This window comes from Anser cygnoides, chromosome 5 (genome assembly GCF_040182565.1).
Source record: "Anser cygnoides isolate HZ-2024a breed goose chromosome 5, Taihu_goose_T2T_genome, whole genome shotgun sequence".
NCBI lineage: Eukaryota > Metazoa > Chordata > Aves > Anseriformes > Anatidae > Anser > Anser cygnoides.
Genome location: NC_089877.1, coordinates 41371299 through 41388569, shown reverse-complemented (window position 1 = coordinate 41388569; position 17271 = coordinate 41371299). Strand labels below are relative to the sequence as shown.

Here is a 17271-nt window from a genome sequence, read left to right as displayed (position 1 = left end):
AACCATCTATCTGCTGGAAAAAGTACAGGAGAGAATTTGATAGACAGCACCTTCCTACTGAATCAGCAGGGGACAGATGCCTCCACAGATTGTTATGGACACTACACTGCTGAATGAGTTCTATTCATATAGGTAAGTTACTTTCACTCAGAACTCAAAAGTAGGTTCTGATACTAAAGGTATCTGGTCCTTTCTACTAAAATGAATCTATTTACTAAATTTTATATGAGGTAATTATATTTACCCCTACTGCATGTCTATTCGACTTGCTTCTGTTAGGTCTTTGCCTCAGAAAAAAGCATTCTGTTCACTTTCTACCAAAATTAAGGTGCATGGTTGCAAGACACTTCTAAATTTCTCCCACAGCTCACTCAGACTCAACTACATTTCAACTGGAAAAAAAGGTGGTTCCCGCATATCAGATGATACTTGAAATCTTTGGAGGAAGCAAAAGGAAGGGAAGGAGAAGAATCATGTGTAACCCACAGTGATTTTCTTTAAAAATGGAATTTGCAAAATGAAACAAAACAACCCAAAGACAAACATTTCTGTCAACTATCAAATGCTCCAGCAATTTTCCATAGGATAATATAATGCAGAAGGTATATTTCTTCCATCTTATTTGCACAAGACAAATAAGACCATTTCAATCACCACAGATTGTGGTGTACAAAAATCACATCCTGATAAACCCAGACAGCAAACACTTCTCTATGTTACTTTCTTACAGTTAGAATTTTAGCCAATGCTTTTGTTTTTATTTGTTCAAAGTATATTTTATACTTTTTCACTGCACCTATTATACATTTCTTCACTTGAACACCTGCTGAACTAAACTTGTCTTGCCAGAATATTTTTAATTATGCAATCTGTATTCTGTCAATGGCAAGCACTTGGGTAGAATTTCTTTTATACCTTTCAACATACCCGGCAGAAAATGAAAGAACTTGGTGTACAGAAATACTTGCCAACTGAAATGTTAGTGCCACAAGTTTAATCAAGTGATCTTGACTAACTTTTAGCAAAGAATCACAGTTTTTTCATCACCAGTTTACTGCTTCAAAATACCACTTTAAATGCTATTTCTTCAAAATTTTTATTGGCTCAGTCATTTACACAATCTGCAATACATGCCTGACTTGCATAATACTTCAGGCAATAGTTCCATTAATACTTGAGCATTTTCTTTTCATGTGCAGTGTGATGAATGCCAAATTTGTCTCCAGCTTTTAAGAAAATTTGGTTTTGCAGGGAAAGCCCTGACCCATTGAAGCCAACAGAAGTTTGCTATTGACTTAGATGGGATTAACATTTCCCTGTATTTGTATACATACATTCTATTTAGTGATGAGTATTCCAATTATATGCTTGCTGTACACAAGGTTAACCCACAGAATAAATCTTACCACGAACAATGTCTTTGATTGTGTGTTTGCTGATCAATACGAAAAATGTAGATATGTAGGCAAGCATTGTGCAGAACCCTCTCCAATTCTGTAAAGATAAAATGGTGAGATATTTGTGCAGGGCAAGATGCCACCTGACATTAACTTTTAAACTGACCAATACATATAGGTTTCATCAGAGGAAGGGAAAACAACCATCTGTGACCATCAGATTTGTGAAGGATCTGAACAGCAGCAATAAAATTCTTTAAATAACCACCACTTTTAGAATGATGACACCTCTTTTGGGGAGGGGTGCAGAGCTATTAAACTCATATAGAAAAGGGGAAACCCATTACTTTCTTTTGGAGGCTGCTGGATTGGCAGCCCTATTGCCTAGGCATACTGCTGCGGATTGTAGCTGTTGTATGAAACTACACAAAATGCTTTTGATCCATTTTATCTTGCAACTTAGCAAAGAAATGTTGCAATAAGAAACACCAACAAAGATCTGAAAAACTTAAGCTCTGGATTACCATATTGTGTTCTCCTGCCATTCAACGTGTCAGACAAAGGCAGTGGTGTTCAAAGTATAAAAAGAAAAAAGAAAAAAGAAACTGGTCACAGAAAGTGCAAAGCACAGAGTAAATAATATTCCTCTACATCCCTACTCTTTCATAGATTTGTTGTTAAAAGAGTTGCAGCAATTAGGCTTTTGTTAATTACCAGCTGTTGAAACAGTTGTGTTGACTGTCCTTATTAGCCAACAGCTGGGACAGGAGAACAATTGATGCTCTCTAAAACCAACAGCCAGCTGCTTTGCAGTAATTATCTCCTATCGATAATACAGGTGATAAAGGCAGCAAAAAGGTTATGAGTTTCAATAACCAAGGTACTGTTATTGAATATCACTGGAATTTATGGTTAATTTAAAAAAATAAGTAAAACAGTAAGCTGCTATGCCTACTTTTTGTCTGCATTGTGTCAAGGTCAAGCAATATGCAAATAATAGGGGAAATACAAACAGTAAAAAAACACAAGCTTTTTTTTTTCTTTTCTTTTTTTTTCCCAGCCCTCTTGCTATGCTTCAAATATCTCACTGATCTTTAAGGAATGTTTTTTTCTTTCAGGTGACTATGTCTGGATGTCACTCATTATTAGCTCAGTTTCCATGTGTGCCTTTCCTTCAATTTTACTGTAAATGACTTTTTGGAATATGTAAATGTTTCTTTTACCTGTTGAGAAATTTTATTGTACAATATGTAATAAGACAGGATAAACAAAGATAAGCAAATGGTTAAAGAGGGGGGGACATCCCTCTAAAGATCTAGGTCCTAGTCTTAGCCATGCCATCAGTTCTTAAGCAAATTCACTTCTTGGAATTCAGTTTCACTACAGCTAAAATGGCAGAACCATGTTTATCTTGATTGATTACTTTGTGATGGATGATTTTAACATACTATTTAAATGCAAAGTAATGCTTGTATAACATTACTGTAACAGGAAAAAAATTACATGCTTTTCTAGTATTGATATATGTCAAAATTTATAAAATGAATAGTTATTTTAGTAGCACAGGGCCAGACTTCCACAAGTGGGAGTCACAAGCATAACTGGTAATATCTAAATGGAATGTATCAACATAGGTAGTTGGATGGTTTGTACTTACTTTTGTTCCTGCTTTGATTTTTATTTCCTCATCTCCATACCCTATTAAAGTGCATTAAAAGAAAAGCAAAGCAGAGATTTTAAACCATTTCTATTAGCTGCTCAGTTCATCTCTGGCCAACAAAAGACAAGAATCTACGACCATGTCTATTCAGTAATTAGTTTGCACTTAAAGACACTGCCTTACTGAAAACAAGGATTAAGGCTGGTTGAATACTCTCCCTTTCATAGACCTCCCTCATGTCTCCGTTGGGTTATCATAAGCAGCTTGTTCTCTGAGCTTTAAGTAGGGAAGCTTGACAATCAGTTCTGGGCTCATCAGTAGGCACTGGGGCAATTAACAGGAGCTACCAACATTTTAAGGGACATGTAAAGAAATCAACTAAACAAAACGTTTCAGCCACAGGGATGAGCAGAAGTATATCATATTCTGGTGGCAGCTGTTTTAAGAAAACGTGGCAGGATCTTGATTTATAATTTTGAAATAAAGGAAAAGAATGAAAAAAAAAGAAAAAAAGAAAAAATCATTATAGCAACAAAACTGAAATGCATCCTTGTATACACAGCCTCACATCTATTAACAGGAATCCACAGAATGCTATAAAAGAAACATTGACACTGAGCCTAGTTGTCAGTTTTCTACTGTTAGAAGAATGCTAAAAAAAGTGGGAAAAGGAAAGGAGAAGGAATGGCTTTCAGCTTTCATTCTTTTCTTCTTTCTTCAGCTGCTTCCCTCTATCCTTACTGTGTGTTTAGGCCATTACACTGGGTTTTCCCCTGGAAGGCAAAACTTGGCTCTGCCTTTTGTTTGTCATCCAATGAGTAACTTGGGGAGGGGGGGTGCTGTGAGAGGGGGGAAGTGGTCTCACTCTGCTTTGCTCAACCAAGGAAAAGTTAAAAATGTAGACTGTGCCAACCAGGAACTAATCTGCAGTACAGGGCCCCTCTGCCTTATATCTAACATGAAAAGCTACTAACTAAAATCAGGATAGAAGTCAGGAAATTCTCCCGAGCTGGTGATCTGCATGGGTTTCCATGGCAGAAACAACCACAAAGCAAGCAGACACTTGAAGAAAACGATTGTGAACATTGTTTCACCTCATCCACGCTCCAGAAAACTTTCAAACTGCATGAACGTGGGGAGGACTTCAGCTGCCTAAACTCTCCAGTCAGGGTGACCGGTTCAGGCCCGCGAACTGACTGCAGCGGCTGCAGTACCTGCAGAATAAACCCCAGACCTGCCTCTAGCAGCAGCAAAGCGTGGCAGGGCGTGTACTGTTTGGCCACTGGCATTCTGTCAGGGAACTGAAAGCACCTGGACTTTGGTCTCCGGTTTTGCAACAGTCACAGTCTAGCAACGCACAGCTTGACTGGATTCACGACATAATAATGGCTACACTTCCCAGCCAAAAATCAGGGCCACAGAGATCTGAATTAGCAAATAAAACAGACACATTCTGCCTCCTGAGGCTCTCACAAACAAGCCTCTGCTATACCAGGCCACAGCGAATCTGTCCCAGTGAAGTTAATCGGATGTATTTTTCCATGTGGTGATACCTACCTCACTGAGAAAGCCTAGGGCCTGCGGGTTGGAATCACAGTGGGTACACTGTGCTTTCCCTTTGTAATCTGCTTTCCACTAAACCACGTAGAAACAGCCAGACCGGCCCCCTAAGAAAAGGTAACGTTGAAGACTGCTGCCTGAAACAGACCTTTTTGGCTATCTCATCAAATCTTTGTAAATGTGACAATCAAGCTCTCAAGAAAATTCACCTGGCAACAGCTGCACTAAAACAAAGTTACTGCAGCAACAAGTAACGTCAGAGTGTTAATAATTGACATGAAAAGAATGAAAAGGTGAGCAAGGGATAAAGCGGACAAAGGATTTTAGTATAAACTTCTGCTGGTAAGTAATCAATCAAAATTAAGATTGAAAGAGTCACTAAGAATGTTATTTTGAAAGCCGAAGTGAGTTTGGTATCTTGGACTCCTGACTGGGGCTTCTAAAACTTCATTTTCTGGAACCCGATTTGCAAAATTTGACAAACAAATCCCCTGCTGATTTGAATCTATTTTCATTCAATTACCCCAAGAAACTAAAGCAAATGCTGTAACAGTAGCTTCTAATGTTTGCTGTATTCAGAAAAAGAGCTGCTCGATCCCTGGTTCTACAGGTTAAGGCAGGAATTAGTAACGCGCTGATAATGAATGAGTTTCTTGATTTACATAATCTAACAAAAAACCACTCCCCTTTGAGGGAGGAACTACATCCTAGTGACACTGTTTAGAAGAAGCTGTTTCAGATGACTAAAGTATCAACAGCCTCAGGTGAAATGAAATACTATATGAATGTCCATGACTATTACTGCTAGAGGTCAAAACAGCAGGAAAAATTTACGAGAATATCAAGTTAAATATTAAGAAATCAAGATCTGTTTCCTCAAATCACTTTTTTTTTTCTGCATTTCATTGTATGTCTGACTTTTTATTTTTATAAGAAAGAGTATAAATCATTGGTTTAATTTAGTATTGCTTTGCCCAGAATCCTGACGGCTGGTAACATTTGTTTTCAGCAAAAGATATTCCCTCAACTTAATTCTAAGCATCAGAGTTAATACAATGAGTAACCTGTGCACTAAAACCAAATACCCGGAAGACGGTACTCACAAAATTAAGGAATTCATAAGTTCAGGCCCCAAATGTATTGTTTTTCAGTGAATTTAGGAGCCAGCCTTAGTTCCTAATCTGTGAAGATACACTGAAATCCCATCATTTTTCATACAGGGAAGTCCAGCTATGCTGTACCTCTTGAAGGGACACAAAGTACTGTCTAATTTATACCACCAAGAAACATTCAATACTGAATGTCTGCTGAGGCTTAATGGTGTGAGATAAATTTAAAAAGCACCATATTGTAAAACTTGATATTTTCTCTGTAATTTACTGTACTGTGGTATTCTGAAAAATTCTGAGAACTGTATCCAATAGCTAGGTGATATATAACCTCCCACGAAAAAGTCTTACTTTTCACATCGATCAGACTGCAGTAAAATTGCCATTTTCTCTGAAAAAAGCCCTTCTGTAGAAAAAAAAAATTATATCTCTGCTAGATAAACTGCTAGCAATCTTTAATCAGCAGTATTTTTTCAACTCTAGGTGACCACTCCTCTGACTGAGTTACTATCATACCCCACTGCTTGTTTTATTTTCTGCAAAAAAAATTTTTTTTAAGTCCTCCTTTTATTATATTTTGGAGGACTGTTGTCAGGAATAATTGCTTCCTAATAATTACAGATATCATTATCATAATTTAGCATTTAGGTTGAAATATTTGTTATAAACATTGAAACTGACTGATGGTATCAACAATAAGCTTCACAGCTCAGTAAAAAAATCCACGGTAAGTAAATATTGATTGACAAAAACAAAGTATATTTGATAACACAGGGGTCTATTTCATTATTACTGCATTCAACCAAATTGCTTAAGAAAAACAACTAACTTTCCAAAAGTGTGTCAGAAAATACAGTAATTTAAACTAAGCCTACATCATCTTTCCTATAGCAGAACTTTAACATATATATTTTGCAGTTACTATTCCATAGGAGAAAAAAAATTAAGTAGCACTGCTAAAGAATGAAGATTAAATCTTGATTATTGACTTGAAAAACAGCTCCTATGCAGGCACACATTTTAGGAATTTAATTTTATGAAGAACGTTTTCTTAAGTAACGGTAATGGTTTTACATTTAATATTTTTACATATAAGAGGGAAGCACAATGTTAGGAAACCTGTCTCAAGGTTAGGCTAATCTTCTAAACATGTATTAAAAAAAAAACACACAAAACAAAACAAAAAAAACCACCAGAAAAAAACCACCAGATATCATTAGCAACTGATTAAGGAAAAGAATAAACATACCAATGGATTTTCAGGGAACACATCTTTAATCCATTTCATTATAAACAATGAAGGACAAAAGTCAGACAACCTGTTGCTATTTAATGCATTATCAAGCTTTAGATAGAAGCCCATTAAATATACCAGGTCTTGAGAAGTTTTCAGCTCATTCCAAGTGCTGTTCTTTACCAACCAGAGTAATTCCTTATCACTGCTGTATGTATAATACATTTTTACTGAGATGTTCTGCGGGACAGGACTACTGATTCTCACTGGTGGCTAACAAAAGCAGATTAACTTGGTCCAAATTCAGTAGCTCAACTCAGAAATGCAACCTTAACACACCTAGGGCTTGATTAAAAATTTATTTTGAAGTACTATAGGTAGAGAAGAAATGTAGTATTACACAGCTACAAGTTAACGCTGCATATATATAGGTGTACAAGGCCATGCACACCTAAGCCCACCTACAAGCATACCACCACCTCTATACACAGAGATAGGTATACAGTTATGCACACAGAAATGGTGTTATTCAGCTCCCCTACTTTCAGCCACCTAAAGTTTACGTGAACCAGGCACCTCCAAAGAACACTTCTTCTGTCTTATCTTCCACATTATCTGAAGGGAAGAAGAATTGCTTTGTGGTGATACATACCCCTCTTTGTATTTGCTATGAGTGGAACCTGGATGAGTGGCTCAGCAAAGGTCTTTGGACAACTAAAGGTAGGTGAGTGGGCCCCTTCCTTAGCAGAACATTACTAAGGTCATAAAGCCAAGGACAGAGATGTTAGAAATGCCAGTGTTAAGGTAAGCAGCACACATGCATTGTGATTTTAACTGCATAACCATGCTCAGTTGTTTGTTTTTTTTTCTAGTCTTCTTCCTAATTGTTGCACAGGGTGGACCTAAACCTGGCAGTGAATCATCCCTGTCCAGCGAAGGAGCTGTTACCTGCTTATTCCTGTGTCTTCTGTTGCTGCCATAGGAATGAGACTGCAGTCCATGAGAAAATACACTTCATATTTAATGGAACCAAATGCTGTTGGGCATTGGTGGAATCTATCCGTCCTTTGGTTAAGGTACCTCAGCGTGACTTAACTGAAAGTTTTCAGAGGGATTCACAGTATGTTACCCATTTTCTGACTGTGCAAGATAAATCCCTTGTGTCTAATCTGCAGAAGTACTGTGTGCTCATAGCTGCAACTGAAGTCAATGAGAGAAAGAACATAAATGTTATATAATGCCTATACATCAGATCTGAGATTAAATTACTGAAGGCTTGATCTGCACTGAAAACAATTAAGAGGCAAATTAAAATGTAAGTGGCTATCAGATGGCACAGATATCAAAAGTGAGAAAGTTTATTTCCAGTATTTTCTGCTTGTCATCCAGGACTGAAAAGAAGTGGATTTCAATCTGTGAAACAGCACATCAGTGAAAGAAGGGACTGCATGAACAGGACGGCCCACACCACACAAGTAGGAGACTAATCTTCTCAGTTGGAAACTAGCTGGAGCAGCCAGGATATTAAACCAGCAACACAAGGGGAGGTTATTTGGAAGGCAAATGAGGTACATGCTCAAATTCAGCACCTAACGAGCAAGTTGAATCAATGTGGCAAAGAATATAATGAAAAGAACCTCTTCAATTGTGTTTATGTATTGATCTTCGGAATCTGGATAAGAAGCAAGAGGAAATTCTCATTGATGGGAAGAAATTTTATATAGCCAGCATTACTAAAATCTGGTGGACAACAGGTATGTTAAAATCTCTGATTAATAGGAAAGGTAAGAGAGGCAGTAAAGGATTATGACACCTTAGAAAACAAAACCCACACCATTATTCCTTTTGGAGTGATCAGTAACACAGAATCACAGCTCTTGAGTATGTACAGGTCAGTAAGGTAACTAACATCACTTAAGAAAGATTTGCTGGGTAGAAAATCTAATTAGAGCATAGGACAAGCTTTTCTTCAGCACCTATCTATAATATTTGGAAAGAAAAAGAATGATACTATAGGGAAATTCAGTTTAGGAGACATGCTGAAAATTTCACGTGAGCAACTATAAATCAGTATTATACACTTTAAAAAAAAACAAATTATTTGTCAGTATGAGGTAAACATTCTGTATCTCATTATAAAACAAGAGATGTTAATCACCATACCGGAGATTTATTATAACTTATCTCTAAGTATTTATCAATTAATTGAAAAACAACCAGAATCTTTACTTGCACAGAACCATTCTCACAAATATACAAAGTACTTCAAAATCAGGAGAATACAAGTAAAATCAGGAACAAGAATCAATACAAGTAAAAATCAGGAGGATACAAGTATATGTTGGAAAATGGGGGAGTCATTTAAGGGTGGATATAAAGAATATCTGACCTCACAAACAAGCGAAAGAAGAATTCCTCTTTCATGTACAAAGTAAATGTAGCAAACAAATGATAAAAAGTCATAACACTACAGAAGAAAAAACATCCTAAGAGGTAGAAGTTCTGAACTGATAAAATTAGCTAAAGACAGATAATAAGTATTTCTCATTATGAGAGGAACAGGGAATGTGTAAGCTCATTCCAACGCTGGAATACCTATGTCACAAATTGTAGTGTAAAAAAAACAAAAACAAAAACAATTCAGCAGTATTCACCATACAAATTGCTATGTATTTGTTAAAAAACAAGGTGATATAGTTACATTTTTGTACAAAATTAATAAGCATTTCATTAGTTATCAAGGAGGAATAACTTTTATATTTACGGATTCATACAATTTTCACTTTTGGTGTTACAGGGTTGTTAGAGAAGATCCCTGTCTGGACAATGTCCAGTTTCAACGAGTGGGATAAAAAACCGAGCCAAAAAAGTGAAAACACTGGATTCAACTAATACAGATTTTAATGAAAGAATGTAATTTCTCCCAGTCAGTGTATTTTTATTTAAAATAGGTCTTGTCAAACAAATATGATTTCCTTCTTTGTGAGATTAGTAGCAGATGTCATACAAAGATTTGTCAGGCTTTGACTTAGTATCACATGGCAGTCTGATAAGAAAAAAAAAAAAACAAAAGAAAAAAGCACTACGCATCATCACGAAAATACTCCCTAAATGGATTCAGAATGGGCCAACGATTAAAACAAAAACAAAACAACAAAATGAAACAAAACAAAACAACAACAACAAATAAACACCCAAACCCTATGTTCCAAGGGGCAATCATCACTGAATAATACTGGAATACTTGTAAGGTTGCACAGGTATCAGTACTAGGCATACTCTTATTCAATGTATTCTTCAATTACTCAGAACCAGATAGACACAGCTAGTCATGTTCATGAATGACAAAGTAAGTAAATGATGATGAAACAATGTTTTGGGTCCCTTGATAATTAGGTCTCTTCAAGTTGGGTGTGTTTTAATAAAACACAAAACTCTCAGTGTAAGAACAGGAGACACAGGCCACACTTATAGAAAGGGTTAACTGTATTATGAAAAAAAATGACTATGAAAAAGATTTTGGACTTCAGTATGAGGTGACAGTGAAATGCTGTGGAAAAACTGGTAAAATGCAGTCTTTTGATGTATACATAGTAAAATACAAGTATGTCTAGGAAGCAATTAAGGTGATTTTACTTTATGCATGGCACTGAGGAACAATGCTATAAAATGCATCTGCTTTTACATACAAGGAGGTTAAAAACCCAGAGTAGATACAGAAAGGAGCTGCACTGGTAATGTAAGCACTAGGGAAAATGGCATGTAGTGAAAGAACGTATTCTGTACATATTTTAAAAATCCCGAGGATATGTCTACCCACTAAAAATCTATAGTGATACATGTGCTAATTTGAAACAAGGTAAATCAAGTACCAGGAACAGAATCATTTTATCTCACTACTGCTTGTCATTGTCTTTCAATAAATGGACAGAAAATACAGGATAAGAATGATTTTTTAATCTAGTTGAGTAAGCACAACTTGAATCACTACAACAAACTATCAAAGGGAAATAGTGATCTCCCCTTCTCCTGGAATTTTTGCATCTACCTAGATACCTCTCCAGAAAGTATGTTTAAACAAACAAATTTCTGGGATCAATACAGGCGCAACTGGTGAAATCAATAATCTTAAAACCAATTAAATTATGTAAAGATGGCTTCTGGGCTTGGCCTTAAATGCTGGGAATTTATGAATGACAAATATTCCAAAAGGTAACATCTTGTATATCTTCAATAGGTATGCAAAAACTGTGGGTACTTTTGACCTTAATTTCTTCATGCCTCGGCTTCTCCATGAAGCACAAAGAAAACAGTCCTGCAGAAACACATTAATATCATTGTTTATTAAACCTATTATTCTTATAACATTGAATACTACAGAAAATCCCCATGGTGGTTACTCAAAATTCTGTTTTCAGGGAAAAGTTTGAACAGTATCCAGTAAACAAGGGATTGACACACACAATGAACAAAGATGATAAAAAAGGAATATATTGATTGGCTGTTCTCTGGATACTGTGTGAAGCAGGAATATTGTGAAATAAAGCACACATGATCCTGTAATGAAAAATGTTAACGTACCGTTTCAGAGAAAAGGGAGTAAATGAAGATGCTCACTTTAGAAATGCCAGAACTGAGGTTAACTCTTGATTAACTGGCTACTTCAGTTTAGCTTTTTGCATGCATAGCAAATAACATACAAAAACTGTAAATCTACAAAATACTCATAATTATTGTCTAAATAAACTGCCTTCATAGAAGGATGAATGTTCTGACAAACAACTTTGCTGAAAGCAAGACCATTTGCTTGCCCTATCATGCACTTCTTAAATCCCCTGTAATTTGTCAACTTTGAATGTAATACTTCTCCAGGGGCTACCAATGAGCTTTTCACATCTTGCTCATGTCATCCATTTTCCGCTTGATTAGTGGGGACCTGAAGTAATCTTTCTGCTTCACAGAACAACTAAAGCCAACGCACACGAAAATACCAGTATCTTAGGTACAGCTCTTAGCACGGGACAAAGGTCTTTGGGGATGTTCAGGCTCTTGGCACAATGAAGTGGCTGAGACAGATGAGGAAGAAACAAACATCCAGGCTGAAAAAAAGGAAGGATAAGTTAAGAAAACAATGAGGAAAGACAAAAGAAAACATTTTTGAGAATAAGGAACAGAAGAAAGCTGAGTGATGCTGAAGGTACAGTGTAAGATGCGGGAAGAGAGACAAGATAAACTTGTATGGAAAAACGGAAGAGAAGAACACAAAGCTCAATGTGCTTTTCAGATGTAGGTCAAAACACAGGAGTAAAACATAATATGAGAAAAAAATATATTTTTTCCACATCTTATTTTCTTTTATCTGACAAAATTTCTACGATGTTTTTATTTAGTTTTTTTTGAACCTTTCTATTTTGAAGCATTTACATAGAGAAAATGTATCTAAAAAGCTTTTAATATTGAAATATTAAACAGATTACTCTTCTGAAGCTAAGTCAAATTATTCCAAGTATCAGGAAATAAAACTCACTTCTCTTTAACTTTCTAAAAAAAAAAAAACAAATCTATGTCAGATATGCCACTGAATGAATCTTTGAATGCAAAAGTGAATGAGTTTAAAACTATGAGAGGTGGTTTTAGTGCCAGTATCTTTTCAACATCAATTTATATCTAGTACCACATCTTAATCTCCACTTCTCTCCCCAAAATATGGCCACAGATCAGTCGGTGTCCAAGCTATTAAAAACTAATGAAAATTGTAGACTTTAATTTGATAAGTTAAAAACTCTTCATGGCTTAATGTCATCACTTTAAATGTAGCATAAAAAAAAAGCAACAGAGAGAAATGATTGAAGCTCTTTAAGACAGTTACACTGCTTGTGCAGTTTTACATTTTTATTTTACATACAATTTGCAGTTCTAGTACTATATGCAGCATTTTGAAATAGAAAAAAAAGAAGAAAATTTGTATTCATACTAAAATGTTTGTAATTCTTTGGGGAAAAACACATCTTTAAAAAAAATCAAACCAAGTAAGGTCTTCTGTACACTCCATACTAAGGAAGCCTTGTCTGATACTACAACCTAGTGTCTTACACTTCCCTTTTACCACCTTTCGTTGTAATAATATCCTCATATCCTCCAATATCCTCATAAAATTCTTGGATTCTACCTATATATAGCTTCCTACTACAACACTTCCAGCTCACCCTTCAAAACCCAACTTACCTTTTTGTTTCTTTATATAGTAGTTATATATTGTGCACAGCTGTCTCCTGCTAAACAGTAATGACTACTGATAAAGTTCTTCCCACATCTACCTAGAGTGGGACATTGAGTTCCATGAAAACTGGGAACGGAAGAGGAGAGAGAACCCTCTTAGGGACCCAACCATTATTCTTCTGTCAGTAGCTGTTGAAAGCTGCTAAAAATCAGAATGTGAAAACTAAGACTACATAATCATATATGCCTCTCTTACTTATGAAACAAAGGTAAAAAAAACTACTTACTTCATTGAAAATCCTCTTTTTTCCCCCTATATTAAAAATTAAGGTAATGCATTCTCATGTAGTGTTCTCTTGAGAAATGATTTCTATCCAGAAGAGGCTGTGATCTAAAGACCACAGATGGCTTCCAGTCACATTGGTACACATGAAAAGAACAGAATAATGAAAGGTCATCGAGAAGATGAAGATGAACCTCACATTTGCAAACTAGGACACCTTTAAACAGTTGTTTCTCATGCACTGTATGCACAACTGCTGTAAACACAGAGATGAATGTAGGGCATATGTGTACCTCTATCTCATTTTGTTCTCTGACTGAAAAGTGAGCAATGCAGATTTTTTTTTGATTTTTTACAGTGAGTGGAAGACTCAAAGCTTCTAGAAATTAAGTATATATAGCAGTAAAAACTTTGCAGATGGCTACCTCCTTGAGAAGAGCAGAGGTAGTGTTTGATGTATCAGGTGGTTAAGAACATAGCTTTCCCAAATCAAGCACTGCATATAGAAAACCAAATCCACTATGTGATGATTACAAATAAGAATGAAGAACTTTGCAAATCTCAGATATTAACGTACTTTAGAAACAAAACAAATAAATCATTTGGTTTCCCTCAGACTGCATCCTGAATAAGAACAGATGAAACAAGACATGGTGAAACATGGACATGTAGTCCATGTAGAACCAGATGCACAAAGATTCTGTTATACTGCCTGGCACTTGTGTACTCTTCTGAGGATATGATACCCCCTGGAAAGACAGCAAGAGGCAGCGCCAAGGCTGACAAACCTGTATCTTACCTTTAAGATGTTTCCTTACTCCTGGTCCAGGAGGGAATAGTGAGTAAAGGAAAATGTTTACAGCAATCTTGACACATGCCTTGACTGAACTGATGATTCATGATATTTCACGACATTTCAGTTATAGCAAAATATCCAAGATCAGTGGTATCAAAGCCTCTACCAAATTGAAGCTGTATTGGGTCACACAAATGGTTTTAATAAAAAATAATATTAGAGGAGGCACTGTGGATAGTGTCCTGCTAGGAGGGAATATTTATGCAACAAACAACCTCTCCCCGAATTATTCCGAGACAGAAACCACAGCCATTAATTATAGTGACAGAGCTTCTGCATGGAATACTTGCCCTTGGTTTTACAAAACCAGCTCTAGACAATTCAAGAATGTCATCAGACTTGTGGATGAAATTGGTTGATTCGAGCCCTGAAGCAAATTCCAAAATAAATTTAGGCATAACACAACAAGCAAGCAAAGGATACACTGTTGAGTAGGAAAACAAACAAACAAACAAACCCTGCATATACTGCAACTTCTAGATTTTGCCTGTATTTGTCCCTGTTTGGCCTTACTTCTTTCAGACAGAAGAGTTCTTTCAGTATTGATGTGATCCCAGCACAGGAACAGGAAAAGCGCGAAGTATGGTAAATTTAGGACGGACCCCAAGAAATTGCTTTGCAGATTTGCTACAAATGCCCAAACTCTTCTCAAGAGTCTAGGTGAAGCAGCACTTCCAGGTGAGATGCTAGGTATCATGTGCTGGACTCAGCACCACCCTAACACTGTCACACAGTCTAGATCAGAGAGAAGCAATGTGTGGCTGTTCAGAGCACCCACATGAAAAACTGTACCCCTTTATGTATACATCCCCGAAGATGACAATTGGTCTATTGCTCACATAATTATGCCTTTTCTTAGATAGCTGATTCTGTCTTATATCTGCAATGAATCTGTAAAGACTCTGTGGTATTTCACAGCTATTTTAATGCTATAAATCCCTGAGTGAACAACTAGAGTGACTTACCAGAGAGAATCCACCTTAAGACTGTAGGAGGAAACTATAAATTGGTTTTGACCTTTCTAAATCCAGGATGGTCTTGCTCTAGGTAGGACCATTTCCTGACTGTGAAACAGACTGAGTAGAAGGTTAAGAAATTCTTATGTCCGAATCTCATGACAGTTCCTGAAGCAATAGGAGAGCGTGAATTCTCCCTAGTGCATTAACAATTCAGGAGACTGAATAAAAAGGGAAGTTAGTGAAAAACATGAAAAAAGGAATAAGGCAGAATAATAGAATAATTCACTCAAGATTGCATTCCTCAGCTGTATACTAAATTTATATCATAGAAACCTGAAATGCACATGTAAATCTAAATCAGCCTGAGACTCCACACAGTGAAGTACAGAGTCACACACATGGTTATTACATGACTAAATCAACAAGCCATAGGTTTATCCTGTTTTGACATCAGTTTTATATAACTTCTTCCTCAGTGCTGTTCCACAGAACAAATCAATGTGGCAAGATGAAGCACAAACTGAATAAATGTATTTCACAGAGGCAATTCCATTTTCAAGGCCGCTCAAGTTTTGACTGCTATGAAATTGCAGTCTTTAATTTTGCTCTTAATTAACCATTAGGTTTTACAGGGAGCAGGGAGTAATTTTAAGAGGTCAAAAAGTGAAAAACTATCAGATTTTTAGAGGTGCTGAGGCAGCTCAAGACTGGTACTTAGTGTGATACAAAAAAATTAAGTGGGTTAGATACCTAACTACCATTAAAACTCATAAGAGGTAGGTATCCAAAACACTTAAAAACATCTGGAGTATTAGCTCCCTATTTACCTCTCCCTTATCAAGATCTCAGTTTTGTCTTCAGAAAAAGGCAGTTACATTCACAAAACATTTTCTTTCCCTTTCATATACTGTCCTTACCCAGCTTGCTTTTAAAACAGATCTACACCTGGTAATTCAATAAATGTGGCAGCTTCCCCAACTTTCAGACATACCATTTAACTCTCTTTAAAGCCCCACTGGAATCAGTTCTGTGAACTCTTTAGATCTCTTGTTCCTCCCAGTTCTGATTCAAGGTACTGGCTTACCTCCTTTACTGAAATGAAAGAGCACTGCTACCACCCTGCTTTTCATATTGCTTGGGAAAGCAGAGGTGGATGTTCAGCACAAAGGGAGATCATCATTCTAGGACAATTTCTCTGTCTGTTAGAAGTGCCCAATCCGGAGGGGAGCTGGTCTGTTCCCACTATGCTCTGATGAGACATTGTGTTAGATCAACAGTATTAACCAGTACTCTGGTTAGGTTAGGTGACTTGGTTAAGGGTTTTCATGTTGTTCAATATGCTGACCTTGAAACTGTCTATCAAGCTTATAATTTTAAGAAGAAATCAGTCTAAGGGAGGAATCACCTGTGTTCCTGTATCAGCACTCTGCTTTCTTTCTTTGCACCACAGGAAAACAAAAAACTGAGCTATGGTAAGTGTTCCACAGAAAGCCCACAACATTGTATTTATGAGGCAGACATATTTCTACAACCAGCAATGTCATTTGAAGTAGAAAGGTAGAAGAGATGAAAAATCAGTTAAAAAAATACTAGAGAAAGCAGCTACTTTTTTTTTTTTTTTTTTTAAGACCCCAGAAATTTCTAAGATGTGAACAAATTTCAAAGGTAATAATAAATAAGTCTGAAGCGGTAGTTAAAAGCATGCCACCTTTTCATCAGATGAACATCTGAAATACTGAACAACAAATTATTTTAAAATTTCTATGCAAGCACTGAAAATGTGTTATTTCAGCTTGTCATTTATTTTTTAATTCAATTTCTATTACCTAGTTTTCAAGAGATGACTATTTTACACCTAAACTTAACTGTATAACCCTCGGCTAGACAAGGGCATTTGCAGGACAAAATGCAAGCTAAGACATTACAAAAAGTTAATATACATCAAATACTAGGGTTCTGTCCAGCAAAGTTCTACTCAGAAAAAAGTTGTAAGA

The 17271-nt window shown here is 36.3% G+C and overlaps 1 protein-coding gene across 3 annotated transcripts in view; it reads right to left on the bottom strand.

Moving 5' to 3' along the window:
- The window catches only part of MIPOL1 (mirror-image polydactyly 1), a 189190-nt gene that overhangs the window by 63670 nt on the left and 108249 nt on the right, over positions 1–17271 (bottom strand). The window contains exon 11 of one of the 3 annotated variants that reach the window (XM_066998058.1): positions 6995–12059. The exons of the other annotated variants lie outside the window; for them this stretch is intronic. Coding sequence (XP_066854159.1) covers positions 11916–12059 — 144 coding nt within the window. The 3' untranslated portion in view covers positions 6995–11915. Of the gene's footprint in view, positions 1–6994; positions 12060–17271 lie in introns of those variants that run through there. 3 annotated transcript variants of the gene reach the window in all.